Source organism: Syngnathus floridae, chromosome 15 (genome assembly GCF_059516105.1).
Source record: "Syngnathus floridae isolate MCC-2025c chromosome 15, RoL_Sflo_1.0, whole genome shotgun sequence".
Classification (NCBI taxonomy): Eukaryota; Metazoa; Chordata; class Actinopteri; order Syngnathiformes; family Syngnathidae; genus Syngnathus; species Syngnathus floridae.
In genome coordinates this window covers 5818957-5836870 of record NC_142427.1, presented here as the reverse complement: position 1 = coordinate 5836870, position 17914 = coordinate 5818957, and the positions used below count along the sequence as shown (strand labels likewise).

Here is a 17914-nt window from a genome sequence, read left to right as displayed (position 1 = left end):
TTTATTTTTTATATTTTGAAAACGTGCACAAAATGTTTTTTTACACGTAATCTCGGTTTGCTCCACCGCGCTGGTGGCGCTCTAATAATAACACTTAATTTACTTAACAGGAAGCAGTGAGTAGTGACGTGCATTCCAGTTCTTTAAATGAACTGAATCTTTGGAATCAGTTCACTCAAAAGAATCGTTCACCAAATCGTTCGCCCCCAAACACACACTGATCCGTTGTTGAATGGGAAAGGCAAAGCAACAGTCAGTCACTCACTCGGTCGTGAGCGGGAAATTGACTCGTTCGTGAACAGGAAGTTATGTCATTTTCCTCTTTGTTTTGTTTTGCGGCGAGGTGGCACCAACTTCAATGCGCATTACCGACACTTACTGTGTGGGATAAGTTACGTTATATCATGTTGGTTGAAGTCATATGAACTGAAAAAAGAACTTCAGGAAGTGATACGTTCACTAAAAAGAGTCGTTCTTTTGAACGAATTGTTCACTCGCGAGCCAACACTATCTGCCACTCTACTGTATTTTAATGGTGGTCATTAGTACTTAGTACTAATGTTTTTTTAAGTGTTACTTGGTGCAAAAGCTTTGAAAACCAATGTTCCAAATCAAAATGTGTGTGAAAACTAGTACATAGATGTTAGTGTTTTGATGGAAACTAGTCCAGCTTGTATTTGTTTATTTTTGTTGTTTTCGCTTTAATGCCCAAAGTGGGACCGTAGTGTGACTCTATTTTGAAAAACTACTCGCCTGCAGCCCTTAATCCTACGGCTAAGTGTACAACAAAGAGCCCCAAGTGTCACTCTCCCCAGTGGTCTTTGCAAATTAATATAACAGAAACAAATGAGGGGTCGTCTCGGGTTTATGGCCTGTTTTCGTTTGCTACTTATCCGCGTGCTTTCCACCACAAACCCTTCCGCATTTTCCTGCAGCTCTCGGGCTGTGACGTGTCGCGCTGACGGCGGCCTCGGAGCTTGGAGGAGCGGGGGGCTACTAGCATGACAAGATCAGGCTCCAGACGCTCTGCCTTGCTTTGAGTGGAGCTCCAGATACATCCCCCGACCCCTCCTTCTCGACTCCTCTGCGGCCCGCCCAAATAACGCCAAATACCCGATTGAATCGAGCCCGAGTCTGGGGTAGTGGGGGGGTGACCAAGCGGCCCTGGTAAGCCGAGGAGCGGACGGAGGCCATCCCTGCTGCATCTGGTACGGGGCTCCTTGTTGCTCGTAAGGCGGCCACTTGCAATGCTAAATGTGCACTTGCTCGTGTGTGTTGTGTATTTTTTATTAGGCTTATTCTTCTTCTGCATGCATGAGACATTTTAATTTATTCATTAATTTCCACCGAGAGGCCGCAAAAAGAAGCGGTGTGGCCTTTTCTTCTTAGGCCCAGGCCCAAAGAAAGGCCACAATTTGTAACGGGAATTTAGGCCTATCGTTTTAGCTAGCGTGCTAACTAGCTAGCTCAAAAAAGGAGCGGATTTATTTTGCATTATGATCACTTCCGCCACGCGTGTATTGTGTCAACTCTTTCAACGCGCGACAATTCTCAACAGCAGCCCAGTTAAAATTATTTTCTTTGCTTTGATTATTCTACATACGGGAGTGAAATTAGCATTCGTTTGTACACGAAGCTAACAAAATGGCGGATGCTACTGGTGTGATCAAACTGTGGCAGAGGTGTGTTCGGCTCACGACATATAGACCGAGCTTCTTCTTTGTTACATAACCTACTCTTTTATTGTGTAACTGTTTTGCTTAAATCCATTTAGAGTCTGTCTCACATGTGAAAATGTGATCTTCGTCGGTGGCCAGTGCAACACTGCAGTTATTAATTTTTACTTGGCTGATCGTATCGTCTCGTCTCTTTGGTTGATTCGGTTTGCTGGTGTATGTTTACAGGATAATTAGCGGCTCGCTGTTGCACATCATCTTTAACCCCATATTTGTCTCTTTCCCTGAATTTCGGGGCATGGTACCCCAGCATCCTTCAGCATCCCTTTCTGTGGAAGGGGGGGGTGCAAAAAATATGTACAGTGTAACACAGGAAGGTGGTGCTCGTTCGCTTGTATAGAGTTTTGACGGGCTAAAAGAACTCTGAAATTGTGTGTGTTAAGTCATGCTGTTTTAGCTCCCAACTTTGAAAAAGGGACATCAAAGAACAATGCATATTACATTCTTTATTGCTAACTTATTAAAATCTGAAAGAAAAAATGCTATTACTCATAGTGTGGAAGACCTAAGTGTTTTTTATTTGTTTTCAGCTCTCCAGTAACAAATGCAGTGCAAGGACAATGGACGAGGAGGTCACCAGACTTTCAATATCTTCTGAAGAGCCTAAAATAATATTACACGGATCGGGTAATGAGCCATTCATGTCTATATCGTACAAAAAGTTTAAGCTAGTAAGAAGAAGACACTTTTGGGGTTATTTGAAGAAGCAGGATTCTTAGTTTAGCCAGATAAGTTTGACCCAAGATGATGACGCATGCATGACAATGAGCCATTCAATCCTATGGATCTTTATTTTGAATAAGCAAATGGTCTGCATGCTTATCTGGCTAACTGGGTAATCCTGCCTCTTCCAGATGAGGGTGGTGCCGGCGGGCAGGAGTTTGTTGTGGAGCTTCAAGAGACTTTGTTGGTGTCAGAGGGCGAGGGTGAAGGCATGGCGGTGCACAGGTTTGCCCCAGACGAGCTAGTCATCCAGGATGCTGTTGAGGATGTGGTATCTGAGTATGTGCACTGCGATGAAGATGAAGATGTCGCTGTAGAAACCTGCGTGATGGCCTTGGATGGTGAGGAGGAAGGCGTCGCTATGGGTGACATCCCCGAAGATGGCCTCGACCCCGAGCAGCAGGATGATGACCAAGATAGTTGTGGCGATTATCTAATGATATCATGTGAGTTACCTTATTTGTGCTGTACTGATGATCACCACTTGACTGTGCTGCTATTTTTTTTATTTTCCAAAATTTCAACTGTATTGGAGCAGTAAGAGTAAATGTCACCACCTCCTGTGATTGATTGTGAAGATAAGTCCTTTTTGTCACCCTTCACTAGTGGACGAAGCTGGCAAAATGGTGTCAGAGGATGGGACAGAGGTAACGGTTCAGGGAGCAGTGGAGGACCAAGAAGTGGAGAAGGATGAAGATGGACAGGAGGTGATAAAGGTCTACATCTTCAAAGCTGACTCTGGGGAGGATGACATGGGTAAGAAGCATTTTCAACTGAAGCATTCAAAATATCAGAAACAAACAAGAGGCTTTACATGCTTTATATTTGTCTCAAAAATTGTTCTTCAGGAGAATCAGTGGACATCAGCGATGGGGACATGGATAATGTGGCACTGACTGATTCGGGCCAAACACTTCGAGAGAAAATGGTTTACATGTCTGTTGACGATTCTCATCACCAAGCAAACCATGGTGAGTGAGTTAAAGCAATTGAATTGCAAACTTTGCAGGCCTGAGCAACTTCACTTACAGTCATGAATACTATTTTTGACATGTCAATATTTTTTTGTGTGTGTGACGGAAGTTGTTTGAAGTGATGAACTTGCCTTTATGCTTTTGTGAAAGAAATGTGTGACATTTAGATGGGTGACAGCTTGGGGTTTCTCAGGTTTTATAATTGGTTGAATCATACTGGAAGTCAGATTTAATCTTATTGAAGTAATTCCTTTGTCCTCACAGTTGTGGAGGATAGTGAGAGCTGTGAAAACCGCAACGGAGCCGCAAGCGCACTCCTGCACATCGACGAATCGGACGGTGTTGATGAAATAGGCCGACAGCGCAACAAGACCAAGCGGCGATCCGAACCACGACAAGTCCAAACAGGTACAAATGGTCACACACTGAAAATCGAATTTTAAAACTTCTGTGTGGGTAGATTTTTCTTTCACTTTATTGTATACATTCTTTTCATGTAGAGGCCCATTCAAATGTATTTTCCATAGCCATCAAGGTATTTTTCACACGTGTGGTCTACTCTAGATAATGGGACACTTAGTAGATTAACCTAGACTGCTAGCCTTGGTAAAATTTCAGTCAATTATGTTTTGTTGTTGTCACTGGAGAAAACTATCAATGGATGATGTTGCTCTTATTTCTCCCTCCCAGCCATCATCATCGGTCCCTATGGTCAACCTCTGACGGTGTATCCCTGCATGCTTTGTGGCAAAAAGTTCAAATCGCGTGGCTTCCTAAAGCGGCACACTAAGAATCACCACCAGGAGGTTCTGACCCGAAAAAAATACCAGTGCACAGACTGTGACTTCACCACCAACAAGAAAGCCAGCTTGCATAACCACATGGAGGTGCATGCCCTGAGCACCAAGGCTCCTTTTGAGTGCGAAGCGTGTGGCAAGGAGTTCCACCAGCAGGCAGCGCTGTTCTCCCACAGACTGCAGCACCACCATCGGGAAGCCAAGAGTCAGCAGCCGGCGCCCCCGCCGCCAGCCGCCAAGACGCACAAATGCAAGTTCTGTGAGTATGAAACAGCTGAGCAAGGACTGCTCAACCGACACTTGTTGGCCGTTCACAGTAAAAGCTTCCCGCACATTTGCGTGGAATGTGGGAAAGGTTTCCGTCACCCCTCCGAGTTGAAGAAACACATGCGCACGCATACAGGCGAGAAGCCTTACTCCTGCATATATTGCGATTACAAGTCAGCTGACTCGTCCAACCTCAAGACTCACATCAAGACGAAGCATAGCAAGGAGATGCCGTACAAGTGCGAGCGCTGTTTCCAGACCTTTGCGGAGGAGGAGGAGTTAAACCAGCACGGACTTACGCATGAGGAAAATAAGACCCACCATTGTGCCCACTGTGACCACAAAAGTTCCAATTCCAGCGACCTGAAACGGCACATCATATCCGTGCACACCAAGGACTACCCGCATAAATGCGCCGTTTGCGGCAAAGGCTTCCACCGGCCGTCCGAACTCAAGAAGCACTCTGTGGCCCACCGCACTAAGAAAGTCCACCAGTGCCGACACTGCAACTTCAAAAACGCCGACCCTTTTGTCCTCAGTCGCCACATCTTGTCTGTCCACACCAAGGAACAGCAACAGGCCTCCCCTGAAAAGAGCGAGGCCAAGAGGACAGAGACAGACTCTCCCGCTGCGTCCCCTAAAAAGTCAGCCCCTAGCGCCTCCGCAGCCGCTTCCGGCCCGCCCGCTAGAGTGAGCGCAGCCAGCCTAGCGAGCAGCGTGACCGTGGTTATTGGCAAAGGACAGAAAGAGCGCCGAATTTACCAGTGCCAGTACTGCGACTACAGCACGGGTGACGCGTCGGGATTCAAGCGGCACGTGATTTCCATCCACACCAAGGACTACCCGCACCGCTGCGAGATTTGTTCGAAAGGCTTCCGACGACCGTCGGAGAAGAACCAGCACATCTTGCGCCACCACAAAGATGTGGTCCAGGCAGAGTAATAGGACGGCCCATCATACCCTCAGCACTGCACCACTCACGTGAAACTATGTGGAGTGTTTGCTGCACTTAGCCTGTCCTCTTGTTTACAGTGAACCCCCGTTTATCATGGATATGTTCCAAGAGGTGAAACTTTTACCCCTTCCTTATATATATTTTTAAGGTCCTGTTTTAACCAACACATTACTGTCATGAAATCAGAAACGACTTTCTTGCGTGGTTCTCCAAATAAGGCAAAGCATGTGTGTTTCGAGATGTATTTGGTACATCACATTAGAAGTTTACTGCAAAACACAGACAATTAAAAAAATATATTTTTAATTTAAACACCAAAGCAGTCAATCACGTCTGGATTTCCACTATCTTGTTCCTAGCATGAGCCAAACAGGTGTTAGCATAGATGTTACAGAAATTGCAAACAATCGGTGCTTCTGCACACAAAGCACCAACACATGAAATAGTTACAGCAATTGCAAACAACCAGTGCTTATGCACACAAAGCACCAACACATCAAATAATATTTGGCTTTGGTATAAAAGTCACAAAGGATGGCTTTAAAATTGTCTTACTGTGTCGCGGGGGTTCACTGTAGTAATCTTTTACACTGTCAACCTCCTGTCTCTTGGCTTGTATACACATGTACATAACACTGATGATGTCGGTGAGCAGCAGAACTCTGTAGACTTGCACTTTTTACTGCATGATGGGGGGGGGTTGCATGGCGGATAGTGCAAATGTCTCTTTTTGATACCCTTTTTCATTTTGCAGACTGCAATTGTAACTGTCCTCATTTTATTTCCCCAAACCCGTGTGTAAGGTGCGTCTCTGAGTCCCAGTGTACTTAGAGCAGTCTGGATTAGGAGCATATTTGCTGTAGCGCTTGACACTTGGGTAAAGGTAAAGGCTTTTATCAAAAAGTATGTGCCAATTATGTATGACTGACTTAAAGCATTTGTGTTTCCCGATGCTGGAACGGTGGCTTGCATTTTGTGACCAATAGCCAACGCTCCTTGGCTCATAAATGAGAAACAATCAATCATTCGGAGATTAGTATTCAAAGTCGGACGATCAGTGAAAATTCGACAAATAGTGGATCAGTGAGTGATGAAATCAGACAATATTTAGCCAATACAAAACATGCCTAAATAGTGACTCGTATCTGTAGTGGAGGGGCAACTATGAGGTGCTGCAAGCTGTAAATGGACTGTCTATTTTTTTCCAACAACACACAATGCTCTTACCAGAAGGGAAAAAAAATGTAAATGTTTGTAGAAGCAACTTCAGAAGACAGGTTCTTGTGGTGTACTTTTTACATTTACCCCCTCACTCTTGTGGTTTGTTTTTTATATTTATTTCATTTACAAGTTGTTGTATAGTTATGTGTAACTAGACTTCTATGGGACGTAAATTATTGTTTTGTATACAAATCTGTATAAAGCGTGTAGATGTTAAAACACTTGATGAAAGTGGGCTGTGTCATTCTGGATGTCGTATTTGTTAAAAAAAGGAAATAAAACAAAACAAAGTATTTTAGCTCTTCGAATTTTATTAGCATAAAATGTCTTGATGGGTTAAGATGAGGCTGGCAGGGAGCTAGGCAGCAGTGCACTCACCTAAACGAGGCAAAACACTCATGTCCTTCAAAAATGTTGAAACAAAATGAAATGTTTGTCTTTATCGTACCATTTTGGGGGAGGATTGCAATGTTATCAGCTAGGATTCCACTTTCCAGGGAGAACTGCCTGAACCTGTCTTGCAGATCTTGGCTCAGATCGACTCCGCGGCCTGTGGAACCACCAGGTTAATCTCCCACTCTTGACCAACGGAATATTTTAAATCCGACCAAGTGTAAAATCAAGATTATTACCATACAGCTTGTTTACAACGGTGGGATGATCTCCAGCTGCCTTAACAGTTTGAGTCAGGGCGTACTGGTCATACTTGACATCCACCACGCGCATGTCATTCTCATTGCCCCAACCTGATAAGACACAAGTGGGCAAATCTCAAGAAGGCAGAACTGCTTGAATGGAAAAGATATGATAACTGGCAGAGTAACTGCTTGGAATGTGGATTCACATAAGCAGGCCTGTCCTTGAAATTTTGAGGATTACTGCTTAAAAAGTAAATACTTGAGAATAGTAAATTTTGTCAATATAGTGTACACTCACTCGTGTATGTGAACTTTCCAGGCATGTCGGTCTTCTTGGCTAGGTTGTTCATTCTCCAACATGTTCCATCAGGTCTGCACAAGAGCAACTGATACATGGTAAGCAGCGTCACCCTTTCGCACTTCAAAAATCCACATTAGTCTGTCTTTCTCACTTTAGACTGGCATATGAAATATCCAGGTCACCGTCTGCAGTTGGGTTGAGCATGGCCGTGCCCATTTTCATGCCGGCGCGGTGTTGGACGAACCACTGGCCGTTAGTGGCGAAACCGATCAGGTACCACTTACCTGCCATCTGCGGAGACATGCAAAATATCCTAGACGCTGCAAAACTGACATAAAATCATCTTTCCACCCAGTCGATATGTCTTACCCCTTGGACGTTGAAGTCAGCTGGGGGTATGACTTCGGCCCTGATGGAGGTCAGCACGACCGCCAAGACGGTCACCAATAAGACCATAGCAGCCGGAAAGCAACGGACGACAAAGAGGAGAACGTCCAACGGTAAAAGCTCTGCCTGCCTGACATCTCTTTATATAGCGGAGGACTCTCTTTCTCTCCCCTGCAAGCACACTCACTCCTACCAAAAACGAGAGCTGGGATGAGTCCAAACATGTTTCCGCAGCCACCCTTTAGACCCTATCATGCTTAGGATTCAATGTCCTTGAGAGTGTCACATTGCATATTTCATAATCCCCTTAGTTGGACTCAAAATGGAGAACAAAAGAGTGGGTCCTCTCTGGTGTATTCCACGGCAGAGGGCACAGAATGAAATTCAGCTGTCAGCAGTTACAACACAAACAACTTGACACATGAGAAACCAAATGCCAATGTGGTGGATCGGATCATCTACTGTATTCACTTGTCCTGCTCTGTCAGGATTTATTGAGTAGGATTGTAAAAATGAGCGTTGATAGTGATTTATAGGATATCGTTCAATTAAAAAGCAACATAAGGCAAAAATGCGCTTTCCCCATCCCAGGGAGATATTTGCATTAAATCCTCACATACCTTGCCAGTTTAAACAGGTAAATCATCAGCCCTGAGGAAGAACGTAATCAATGTAACGTCACTTATTGCCAGATTATTTAACAAGAACGCTTCAGTTTTATTTCGAGTGAGTTCAGGAAACCAACTTGGAATTTCTTATGCAGCCATTGCAATAATTTAACTCAAGAAGCCCACATTTATTCACATGGTGATAAAAGGGGATGCATTGACGGGGAAACCAGAAAAACGCTGAGTCCATCGACTTGAACATTACATGAAGACGATGTATTGATTTAAACAACTTGCTCCACCCACCGTATGCATTATGAAAAGGAGAAAGAACACATAAAATATCATACCCACAATGGACAGGCCTTCATTACCATATTAATAATTAAAAGTATGTATTTACCACAAAACTGCACAAACAGTCACAAGTGAGCTTTTTATTTTGCACATGTAAGTTTAATTTTCCACTCATGATGCATGTAATATCCATGTTTTGTTTCCATATAGATGTTCAATATTCATAAAAAACAAAACAAAAGCACCGTTTCCTGTTTGAAAAACACAAGCTTCACTACGTGAATGTTGAGTTGTGAAACTAGACCAAGTCAGGGGGGCCGGATCGAGGACACGTGGAGGCGTCGGCCATAATGAGAAAATCAACCCAGTTCTGGTAGAAGCCTCGTGAATATGTTCCCGTAGCGACGGCGAGCCCCCAAAGGCGACTTTGGCCCGTTTTGTTCCTCAGGGCCAGCTGGGCCTCCCGCTCGGTCACATTGAAGCTGATATTCACGACCTGTGCCACCAGTAGGTACAGCAGCCCGCCTGTGACTATCACGCTGTACCAGGCACAGGTGAAGCAGAGCGCCGAGCTACACACACCGACAAAGAGGGACATAAAAATGTGCAGCTGTTAAAAATTAGGAAAAAAAATAGATGAGTATAAATTAATAAATTTTTATACCCCACAATCAGTTAACCTAAATCCTGCACAACAAAAACAAAGAAGGGACTTTAACAAAAAATTAAAAAACCCGACATAACATAGTTGCACAAATGCACACACCCTCTTATAAATAGGCGTGAGGCTGTGTTCAGAATTAAGCAATCACATTCAAACTCAGCACACACCCAGCTAGCATTTAAAGTGCCTTTGATTAACCATCAATAAATTAAGGTGCAACCATATGCCCCTCAAATGTCGACACACCTTGGGTTGAACTGATGTTAGAGAGGGGATTTTTTTTTAAAATATGTGACTGAATAAAAAAAAAGCTGCACTAAACTGGCCCTCATCAGATACTTTAGCACCACTTAGATTCTGTTTGAATGTGCCTGTTCATTTTAGAGCTCGGAAATGACATGAATTCCTTTTTAAATAAAAATTGATTTATTTATATTATATTTAATTTACCAATTATTCTATAAAAAATACTCGGAAAAAAAAATCTCGTGGTTCATACCTGGCCTGAGAGTAGACACCCGGGCAGTAGAAGAGCGCGCTGACTAGATATTGTTGAGGACACAGGCTGTGCAGCACCAAACTGATCCCATACAAAGATGTAAGCAGGAACACACACAGGGTCAACAGGAAGCTGCGGTGGTTACTCTGACCCACACAACTGTTTATCCTACAACAAAGTAAAAATCTTGGATTCATCGTATTCTACAAAAATAAGTCAGTTTTCCGTTGTAAATAAACTATCAAGTCACACACCAGACACAATGGTGGTCCAGACGTTGAACACAAACTCCACATGTTCTACAATGTCCTGCCCGAGGAGGTCGTGTTATCTTGCACATGGGACACCTGCTCCACTTTTCACTTGGTTTTGAGAAAGAAACGGATGCCTCTGTCAGGACAGCCCCAGTGAGATGTACTGACCCCTTATCGTCCTCCTCTTGTGGTGTAGCACTAACAAATCCCGGACTTCTCTTGGTCCGAACCAGAGAGACAAGAGTCAAAATCATCCCGGCGGTCACGGTACACAGCTGCGTCTGACTCACGTCTCCGCGAGGTATAATCTCAGTGACGAAGAGGTAGTACGCGTAGGCCAGAGAATAGAGCGCCAGGGTGAGGAAGAAGAGCGTGCGTCTCTTCCTCTTGTGGGTGGCGTAGTAGAGCCACAACACCAGGCCGGGCAGAGCGCTTAAGATGATGATACCAAGAAGGTAGTGCAGTGCTGCCACACGCATCAGGAGAGGCAGCAGAACCAGTGCAGGAACCAGGGAGATCTCCAAGTTGTCAATCAAGGCCTCCAGTAGAAATGAATGACAACCACTACCACTTTTTGGTGCCTTGGCTCTCAGCCATCTTCAAAATCAGTGAAGGGACAGACAAAGGTTTCATTGTGACGTTTAGGTACACAAATGTATCTCCATCCATACCTGTTGAAGGTCTCGTCCAGATCTTCACAGTCACAGCAACATCCGTACTGGAATACGTCACATTCGCAGCAACACATTGGATCATCAGGTTCTGGTGGTTTCAACTTATCCCATTTCATGGTGGCTTGCTTTGACCTATACACAAAACAACCCTGACATGAGGAGAAAAAAAAATGTTACCAAAGTCTTGCAAGTAAAATTATATTTACAGTAATACGTAGTTATGAGAAGCTAATTATCTGGATCCTGTGGGATGTCTAAAAAATTATTAATTTCTATAATCAGCCTTTGGTGCTTTCAATGTAATTTGTTGAAACAAGGCCATTATGTCCATAGAGACAAACTATCTGGGCCAATCAAGTACTCAATATTGCACTTTATTGCAACTATTGTACGTTAGTATTGCATATTTCAACATGAACGATGAATATTATCAGCTTCAAAGTGTTAATCAAAATTAGCATTCTTACGTTAGTATTGGTAGAATTTTTGATACTTTTTTTTATATCTAGAGTGTGCAGGTGCTGGACACTGAATGTATTCCTTAGCAAATCAAACTATAATTATAATTAATATTATTAGTTGTAGTTGTATCTTTACAGACTTATAAAAAATTTTCCAACTTTACAAAGACAAAAATATATCTTCAATTCTTAACTTACCTTTTATTCCCAAACCCTTCTGAGCAAGAATGAGTGAAAACGTCTCTCGGCTATTGCTCCGGCTCTTGTGTGAGGGAATGAAGAAGAAAAAAATATACCAGTTGTATGTGTTAAAGACAAAGAAAAGTTGTTACGGCTCAACGGTGGTGCCTCCGTGCGATGGTCGCCCTCTTTAGCATTTCCACGGTGCGAGCATCTCATCAAGTCTTACTCTTGCTTCTTCACATCGGCAACAAAAAGATCTTCTTCAGCAAATGTAAGCTAATTTTGCTGCAGTTACCTTTTCCGGAAGGAAAAACTTTGATATGCTGAGGGAGCTTTGTTTCTGAGATGGTCAGCAGCCCCGATGGCTCCACACTGGCCTGGCTGCAGGACAAGGCTGCATAATATAATATTAGCCACACGACAGGCAGTGTAGTAGATGGACGTGGAGTGAAGTGGAGTGGAGTGATGTGATGATCCACAGGGCAGCTCCACCCTCTGGGATCACATTTCCTCCCCAACACAAGCAACCTGACCTTGCCGCTTGCTCACAGAAAACTCTGGAAGACTTTGTGACCGGTCCACTTGTTGTTTGGATATTTGTGTCTTTGCATTCCACTTGCTATAAGATTATCTGCAAGCGTTGTAATGGCCATAGAAAAAAAAAAAGTCTTCATTAGACTATTGTAGTGTGACCCTCATCACTCACTTTAAGATATAAAACACTTTGTGATTATTTTCACTGGACCACAACGCCCATTCAAGATGAGTCTGAATGTGATTACTTCCGAATACAGCCACGTCACAGTCTAAATAGGGTGTGCACACTTGTGCAACCACATCTGCACAGCCTTGTCACAGTTCTGAGGTCAGGGGTCAATAGGCTTCCACTCACCTTTGACCCTTGAGCCTTATAGAAGCGCTATACGTAGATGGCAATCGACTATAATAATTTGCGACTCAAGAAAATGAGAAGACCAGATTTGCAGTGGTGCTTTTATTTTTATGAGCACTCTGCGATGGACTGTAAGTTGCCCTTAGGTGATGTCAGGACAGCAGCTGTGAACCCGCCCTCATTTTTCTATCAATTTATCACTGAATATCAGATCATCTAAAAGGGCCACGTGCATTACAAGCTAAAGGCCCGTGCCTTATGAGGTCACTTAAACCTTTTTAATGTGTATGAGTGTGAGTCTGGATGAACTCAATCAATGCAGTGCAAAAGCTGCTGCTCTTGCTCCTGTGGCTTTGTGCTTCCATTAGTCTTGATGGAAGCCGGAACTGGAGATACCCAGGCCGCCTCTAATCTATTTTGGAGGAATTACTGCCGCAATTTGAACGAGCCAGTGTGTGACGAGTGCACAGGCGCACCACAAGATGTCATGAGTATGTTTGTGTGTGTGGGAGGGGATGCACAGGAGAACTATGACCTCATCATTCATGATAATTTCTTTGTCTTCACTAGGTTTAAATTGGGTCTTCATATAGGGTCATGAAGTTCCGCTATTTGTGGGGGATAAAAAGCAATGTAACAAATTTACAAATTGGAATATTTCAATTTCTATGTACCACTGAAGTCACCAACTATGTTGGTGTTCAATTGCCTGACAGTTTGTGTGCCATCTACCGTCTCATTGCACTTGAGCAGATTCTTCCCCACTTCCACATTTAGAAGCGTAAAAGGGCAAAGTGTCATACAAATGAAATGACCACTCTCTACTCTTCTTGCATCTCCTGCTTTTGCAGGTGTAAAGTCAACAAATAAAACACACTCGAATGTATTGCTATTATTATTTTATTTCATGAGACACACTTGACTTTACATAGACATCGGCTTTGTTACAGCACAATTCTAATTGACTCCATTCATTCACATTTTACACATAATATCAAGTATATAGTCCACACAATCACATGATTATCAGACTTTGGAGGATAAAAGGTGCACAATGAGTTCGCCTTCCCTTCAGACAACACAATGTCCCTTTAGTCATGTGCATATTTCCAGTAAATTATTTTACCTGCAACATTATGATTGATAAATAAATACGTACTGACTGTTCCATTTTTTACAGTAGAGGATGAAATGTAAAACCTCTGCACATGATGGAATGTTTACATGGGAGAGCAAACACAAAGGAGTTCACGTGACATTCAGAAATAGGACCGTTTAATCTGCACTAGACTGCGCCACCAAACATGGGCTTGAGAAATTCAGGAGGAGGTGCTTAACTCATTCTTCTAAGGTCCGGAACGCATTCTGCATGTCCTCCAGCAGTTGTGCGTAGTCTGCTTTTATCTTAGCTTCACCATCCTTAACTGGGTCCTGGTGTATCCATTGGTGATAGCACAAAAATGTGAAAAAAAATTTGGTTAGTGTTTGATGCATTGGCTCCACCCCGTGTGTCGACACAATCAGCCATACCTTAAACTTCATCGAGCTGATCTTGTACAAGGTCTCGCCTAGGTGTTCCCTGATCATGGCCCAGGTGATTTTGTTGTCGCTCTGAGCCGTAGACTCTACGGCGTGCCGCGCCATGTCGTAAAAGGCGATCATGTTTGAGAGGATGCCGACCGTTTTGTAGAAGGGGCAGAACCTATTGGTGGAGACGTTGGGTGAGATGATATTTTGCTGACATGCTTTTGTCATCAATCACCTGTCGTATGGGGTGTAACCGTTCTGCTGCAGGAAGTCATCTTTAATGAGCTTGGCCACTTCCAGCGTGATCTTGTCAGTTTCGGCTAGAGAAGCCTGAAAACAAAATATAAGCCAAGATGGCATGATGATTTATTGTGCCCTGCTTGAGCTTTCAAAATCATCTCTTTCCTTACCTTTCCTACAAGCTGTACAATCTCAGCCAGGTCTTCCTCCTCCTGGAGAATCTCCTTGGCTTTTGTACGAAGAGGCACAAACTCAGGGAAGTGTTTATCGTAGTATTCATCCAGCGCCCTTGTGTACTTGCTATAGCTAATCAACCAGTTGACAGATGGGAAGTGTTTTCTCTGAGCTAACTTCTTGTCCAGCCCCCAGAACACCTGAAAGGACACAAACGTAGGGGGATAGTGTCATAGTTGATAAGGTTATCTCGTGAATACGTGCATAGCAGTCTCCACTTACCTGCACAATGCCCAATGTAGCTGATGTGACAGGGTCTGAGAAGTCTCCACCAGGGGGCGACACACTAGGAAAAATTAACCCAACAATGTGTCACGTATGTTATTTTATTGCCTGTCTTGTTAAAATAAAAACCTTCTTACGCTCCTACGATGCTGACACTGCCTTCTCGCTCGGGATTCCCCAGACACTTTACGCGTCCCGCTCGCTCGTAGAAGGAGGCGAGCCTAGCGCCCAGGTAGGCCGGGTAGCCGCTGTCTACACACGATGACACCAAGCCGCGGTTCACAAAATGGCATCTTCTCTCTCTCGTCATGCATTGTGAACTCACCGGCAGGCATTTCAGCTAACCGGCCAGAGATTTCTCTCAGCGCTTCGGCCCATCGCGACGTTGAGTCAGCCATCATGCTCACGTTGTAACCCATATCTCGGAAGTATTCAGATAGTGTGATCCCTGTTTGGAATGAGATCAATTAAGTGACACACTTCATCAAGAACAGTAGTGGATTTTTTTTTTTTGGTACCTGTATAGATTGAAGCTTCTCTGGCAGCCACGGGCATGTTGGAAGTGTTTGCAACAAGCGCCGTTCTCTTCATGATGCTCTCAACTTTGCCACCAACTTCCATTGTAAGCTGTTGGGCGGTTTCAGTTTGAATATTGTGAACACTTGAAGATTACAATTCAACCTTTTAATTAAATCAAATAAAGTTCTTTCACTGACCTCTGGGAAATCTCGCAGCACTTCCGACATTTCATTCCCACGCTCCCCACATCCAACATAAACAATGACATCACTGTTGGAATATTTGGACAAGGACTGGGAGATTACAGTCTTTCCGCAGCCAAAAGCACCTGGTATAGCTGTAGTGCCGCCTTGCACGCATCTGTAAAGTGCATCGAACTCCATTAGTTTTGTTTAAAACACAAAAGCTAAATGGTTACGTTATATTCGGAGAGCCTCACGGAAAAAGTGCATCCAGGACTCTCTGACCAGTGAGCAGAGGATGATTGGCAGGCAGTTTTTCTGTGACTGGGCGGACTTGTCGCACCGGCCACACCTGCACCATGGTAAACTTCTCCTTGATGCCTTCAAAATCCAGTTCAAGAACCACATCCTGAACACATCAATGACAAAAAGCATTAATTTCTATTGAACCAGAAACAACAACAAAACGTTTGGGGTCCAAGACTCACAGAGACGTCGTAGTTCCCGGTAGGCGCCACGTAAGTGACTGTGCCTCTGCTGCGAGGCGGAAGCATCAGTTTGTGCTTTATTAGGGAGTTCTCAAACACCATGCCGTAGATGTCGCCACCTGTAACGTGACTGCCAACCTATAAGATATTTTTTGTTATAATTTCTATTTATGAAGTATTATTATGAACACATTGCTGTTTTCCGATCTACTGAGCATGAACATCCACTTAATAGCATACCCGAAGACTTTGGCACGGAGTAAACTCCCATTTAATGTCTCTGTTCAAGGCGCCGATATTCACTCCTCTTGGAATGTAGATGCTTTGTGTGAGGTCATTGATGTCTTTCAGTGGCCGTTGGATCCCGTCAAAGATGGAGCCCATGACTCCTGGCCCCAACTCCACAGAGAGGGGTTTACCTGTGCGAAGAACTGGGTCACCCACGGACACGCCAGCTATGGGGCTTAGTCAAGGAAAGTAACACCAAAGACAGTGAGTACCAAATGACAGTTTAGTAACATTCAATGAGCATGGCCTCCTAAGTGTTTGACTCCAGAGGAGCAACCCGAGTGGAAAAACAGGATACAAGTCTCCTCATAGACCTGGATGGTGGCCATGTCTCCTTCTAAACGGATGATCTCTCCCACCAGCTCGCTGTGGCCTACGCGGACCAGCTCGTACATGGCGGCTCCCGCCATTGCTGTAGCTGTCACCACTGCGAAAGAAAAGAACAAATATGAACAAACACAATGATATAGTTAGGTATTTATTATGTAATATTAGGCACACAGGGTTAGTTTAGGATTTGGGTTTAGCTAGGTCCAGCTTAGATTTTGAAAACCAAATTATTTATTATTAATATATTTATTATCTATGATATTTAAAAGCAAAATGATGAATTAGCATTGTGAATCTATTTCCAAAAGGTGACTAAACAATACCTGGTCCAGAAACTCCATGGACGTATCCGAACTGGCTTTCTCGCTCGGCATCCTGTATCTTTGGAAGTTTTGAGGTATCCATCTTGACAATTCACCTTCTGAGAGACCCATTGAGACATACGTGTTACACACACGCTGTTAGGCCATTTAAACAAGCGCAAAGACTTCATCATCTCCAATGTCAATAACAGGCCAGCTCACATGACCCGATGCTGCAGTATGAATGACAGCACAGGGTCACTCACAAACACAGATGAGGCTGCAGAACATTTATTAGCATCTATTACGATCGTCGTTACTATTTTGTGTGTTGTGCTTTTAGCTACAACTGAATCAAGTGTTTCTGGGTTAAATCGTTAGTCGAAGTAAAGCTGATTCGTGTACACGTTCAAGTCAGCTGACTGCCTTGCAACGACATGTTAACGTCATCAACCTCATCATAAACACAGACATATAAATCGTCATTAACAAAAGTCATATTAATGCAACTAGTAATGTCCTACCTCGCAGGTATGTACAGTTATCCAGCTTTATCTCTCCCGTATTGGCTGAAGATAGAAGCTTAGCTCTGCTAATCACCTGCCCTGCACTAGATGAGGAAGAAACCGGAAGAAACCGTCGCCATTGTGGCTCCGGCGGTAGCCTCGGTTCCAAAGAGTGAGTCGTGTCTCGGAGCCAACATGGCGACCTGGGCGACACAGTTTCCGAGTCACAGGTCGATGCAATTCTGCAGACACGCTACTGACATCTATTGGACATAATTGATAGCTTCATCTTAACTAAGCAGTAATACAATAACAATTCATTCTTTATTGACGTAAAACGTTGCTACACACGATACTGGACACGAAACTGTATTTTTTTATTGATTGTTTTGACTGTTTGTACATGTACTACATCCAGGCGTATGCTACTGCGGATGGTAGCTGTCGAGGTCCAAATTAAGCAGCAATGACCTTTATGTCAAATATTACTTTAGATTTACATAATCTTTCGTTTTTTAATGATGTAGACATCTTTTTGACGG

The 17914-nt window shown here is 43.7% G+C and overlaps 4 protein-coding genes across 15 annotated transcripts; 1 reads left to right on the top strand and 3 right to left on the bottom strand.

Annotated features, from left to right (window-relative positions):
* Positions 1–905: 905 nt before the first annotated feature.
* LOC148386067 (zinc finger Y-chromosomal protein) lies at positions 906–6966 on the top strand. Of its 9 annotated transcripts, none has more exons than XM_088399362.1 (8): positions 907–1208; positions 2267–2363; positions 2591–2684; positions 2759–2905; positions 3066–3215; positions 3308–3430; positions 3698–3841; positions 4124–6966. In XM_088399362.1, exons 3-8 carry the CDS (start codon positions 2591–2593, stop codon positions 5437–5439), a joined length of 1974 nt encoding a protein of 657 aa, XP_088255488.1. In that variant the 5' UTR covers positions 907–1208; positions 2267–2363; the 3' UTR covers positions 5440–6966. The 9 variants fall into 9 exon arrangements, with proteins under 9 accessions (XP_088255486.1, XP_088255488.1, XP_088255489.1 ...); XM_088399363.1 differs by having other exon boundaries at positions 907–1229; XM_088399365.1 differs by having other exon boundaries at positions 908–1208; positions 2777–2905.
* On the bottom strand, positions 6965–8143 carry LOC148386066 (lipocalin-like). The gene is made up of 6 exons (XM_088399386.1): positions 7982–8143; positions 7764–7903; positions 7610–7683; positions 7306–7419; positions 7122–7223; positions 6965–7051 (listed from the first exon to the last, which is right to left on the bottom strand). The coding sequence occupies exons 1-6, from the start codon at positions 8066–8068 to the stop codon at positions 7032–7034; spliced, it is 537 nt and encodes a 178-aa protein (XP_088255512.1). The 5' UTR covers positions 8069–8143; the 3' UTR covers positions 6965–7031.
* An 886-nt stretch (positions 8144–9029) lies between these two features.
* On the bottom strand, positions 9030–12113 carry zdhhc23a (zDHHC palmitoyltransferase 23a). Of its 4 annotated transcripts, none has more exons than XM_088399381.1 (6): positions 11655–12112; positions 10993–11144; positions 10612–10918; positions 10322–10539; positions 10068–10235; positions 9030–9476 (listed from the first exon to the last, which is right to left on the bottom strand). In XM_088399381.1, the coding sequence occupies exons 2-6, from the start codon at positions 11109–11111 to the stop codon at positions 9203–9205; spliced, it is 1086 nt and encodes a 361-aa protein (XP_088255507.1). In that variant the 5' UTR covers positions 11112–11144; positions 11655–12112; the 3' UTR covers positions 9030–9202. The 4 variants fall into 4 exon arrangements, with proteins under 4 accessions (XP_088255507.1, XP_088255506.1, XP_088255505.1 ...); XM_088399380.1 differs by having other exon boundaries at positions 10322–10918; positions 11655–11718; positions 11935–12112; XM_088399379.1 differs by having other exon boundaries at positions 10322–10918; positions 10993–11127; positions 11655–12113.
* A 1300-nt stretch (positions 12114–13413) lies between these two features.
* Positions 13414–17550, bottom strand: LOC148386064 (V-type proton ATPase catalytic subunit A-like). The gene is made up of 15 exons (XM_088399370.1): positions 17391–17550; positions 16888–16985; positions 16533–16661; positions 16187–16401; positions 15947–16084; positions 15716–15867; positions 15474–15636; positions 15276–15384; positions 15083–15205; positions 14895–15009; positions 14755–14818; positions 14469–14672; positions 14294–14388; positions 14062–14233; positions 13414–13962 (listed from the first exon to the last, which is right to left on the bottom strand). The coding sequence occupies exons 2-15, from the start codon at positions 16967–16969 to the stop codon at positions 13870–13872; spliced, it is 1854 nt and encodes a 617-aa protein (XP_088255496.1). The 5' UTR covers positions 16970–16985; positions 17391–17550; the 3' UTR covers positions 13414–13869.
* Positions 17551–17914: the final 364 nt, after the last annotated feature.